Source organism: Borostomias antarcticus (assembly GCF_949987555.1).
Source record: "Borostomias antarcticus genome assembly, contig: scaffold_60, whole genome shotgun sequence".
NCBI lineage: Eukaryota > Metazoa > Chordata > Actinopteri > Stomiiformes > Stomiidae > Borostomias > Borostomias antarcticus.
In genome coordinates, this window is record NW_028175837.1 from 1,247,501 (window position 1) to 1,249,831 (window position 2,331).

Sequence of the window (2,331 nt, forward strand, 5' to 3'; positions counted from 1 at the left end):
TACGTAGCGTTTATAGAAGCAAAGAGCACAGTCAGTGTTCGGACTGGAATAAATGATTTCAAGTTATTGATTCATCCATATCCAATTTAGATGGACTTTAGATGGAGAGACGGATGTGCATGATATCTGATGAAGGTGAACGGTTCCTCATACGAATAAATCACAGAAATGATCTGATTGACTGATTGGTTGACTGGTTGATGAATGAACTGATGTATTGACTGATGTTGGTGATAAGTTTTTGTGTTTACCTGATGAAGGTGAACTGCTCCTCGTACATGCTGGGGTGTAGGGCCAGACTGGGGTACTTCCCAAACGGAGGAACGATCAGGCTGAAAACCAGCGCGATGCACACAAACACCGCCGGAAGAACGATCTGGGGCCTCATTTATCATTGAGGTACGCCTTCTTTTACACGGTCTTTTTCGCGAGTTCAGGCGTACGCCATTTGCCCCCCCCACATTGCGATTTATCAAGCCGTAAGGGCGAAAATTTAGTCGCCTTTCTCCGCGCTTTTGTAGGACACCTCTCAAGTTGGCGTACCGATTTACACGGTGTTCTACGCCCTTTTTGAACACAGGGGGAACTGGTGACGCAGGTGGTGCGTCGGTGAATTACTATGTTTGACGGAGAGAATAAGAGCGACAGTTCATGAACGCACAATCATGTAGGCTAATAGCCCAATTCAGCACCAACATATATCGCAATGCAAGATTAGACGTGTCCTCTAACCGGCTCATTAATGGTCCGATATGGATTTGTTCCCCAAACGGAACCTATGCGCTGTCCCAAACCTTTCCGCGCTATATGTCACACACCTAATGCAGGCACTCCATCAAACGGCAATAATTGACCAATTAGATTGTCATTAATATGTGATCATGTGGACCTGTTTGCTCTTTGGTAAGCATATAAATGACAGTCCTCCTGTGCGTAATGCGAGCCTAAATGAATCCGGCGCTACTCGGCCTACTGAGATAGAACTCCAAAGAGGTGACGGCGATGGCGACTGCACCCACATAAGGGCACCATCAGTGAATGAATACGTCTATGTGAATCGCTAAAATGTGCACACTAGAAATACCCAAATCATATGTGACGCCGACATGCTCATCACAAGTGTAGTGGCACGGTGGCCTGGCTCCACGCATGACTCATTCATCCTGGCGCACAGCAGGGTAGGGCTAGACTGGAGGCAGGCGCTGCGCGTGACGGCTGGCTTGTTGGTGTGTCCATAGCCAAGATACATATTCTTTGTCTTATTTACTTTAAATCTTTATTAGCATTTTCCATCCATACAACGACAATACAATAAAACATAAAAACTTACAATAACAGCTTATGGGTACTTCCATCCATGCAGCTTTTTTTTCTTACTCAAATATGACAATTTTAATATTAGTGGTATCATCACACTTCCTTCTATAATCCATCCATTTTTCCCATCTCCCTTCAAACTTTCCTTCCTGCATCCTCAATGCATAAATAAATCTCATATATCTCCTCCACAACACCCACCACTGCTCCTTGGTTGGGGGTCCCACCTTATACCAAGCCCTCATTATTGTCTTTTTACTAGCAACCAATAGTACTTTCACTAGGTATCTGTCCCCTCCTTGTACATCATTCTGTTATGTTTGCCAAGATGTATATTCAAAGCTGATAAGAATGAGAACCAGTCAAGACCCCACCACAAAATGAGGACCCAAGCCCTCAGCCCCCTCCCCGTCATGAGGTTTACCAGCGGGGCCAAAGGGCCCACACTGAGGTCATGCGCCAGCTATGAAGACACAAACAAGTAAGGTTCACATTTCTACCATTTTATTGTCTGTTGGTGGGTGACTGTGTGAGGTGTGTGAGTGCGTTTGTGAGTGAATGTGTGAGGTCCGTGAGTGTGGTAGTGAGTGACTGTGTGAGGTCCTTGAGTGTGGTAGTGAGTGACTGTGTGAGGTCCGTGAGTGTGGTAGTGAGTGACAGTGTGAGGTCCGTGACAGCATGTGTGAGGGAATGAAGTGCAGTGGGGATGTCCTGTTGGCTCTGGTGGTGTAGTGTGGTGACCTCCACCAACTGCTGAACAACTGCCCCACAACTGCCCCAATCCCTTCTGCCATTTCCCTCTGGGCCTCTAGGGTCATGAGCCTCCAGCACAGCGTCTGATAGGAAGCCCAGCCCTCAGGGACCCTTGAGGCAGGGACGCTGGCAGCCGGAGGTGGAGGCGTGGGCGGTGGAGACGGAGGCGCTGGAGATGGCACTGGAGGTGGAGGCCGGTGCGCTGGAGGTGGAGGCACTGGAGGTCGTGGCACTGGATGTAGAGGCTGCAACCGGCGGGGG

General features: G+C 48.4%; 1 protein-coding gene across 1 annotated transcript in view; it reads right to left on the minus strand.

Moving 5' to 3' along the window:
- LOC311329140 (phospholipid-transporting ATPase ABCA1-like) overlaps positions 1–388 on the minus strand; it is a gene marked incomplete at its 5' end in the record, with an annotated part of 26,877 nt that extends 26,489 nt beyond the window's left edge. The window contains one exon of the mRNA XM_084463016.1: positions 252–388. Within this exon, the coding sequence (XP_084319142.1) occupies positions 252–388 (137 nt within the window). The remainder of the gene's footprint in view (positions 1–251) is intronic.
- Positions 389–2,331: the final 1,943 nt, after the last annotated feature.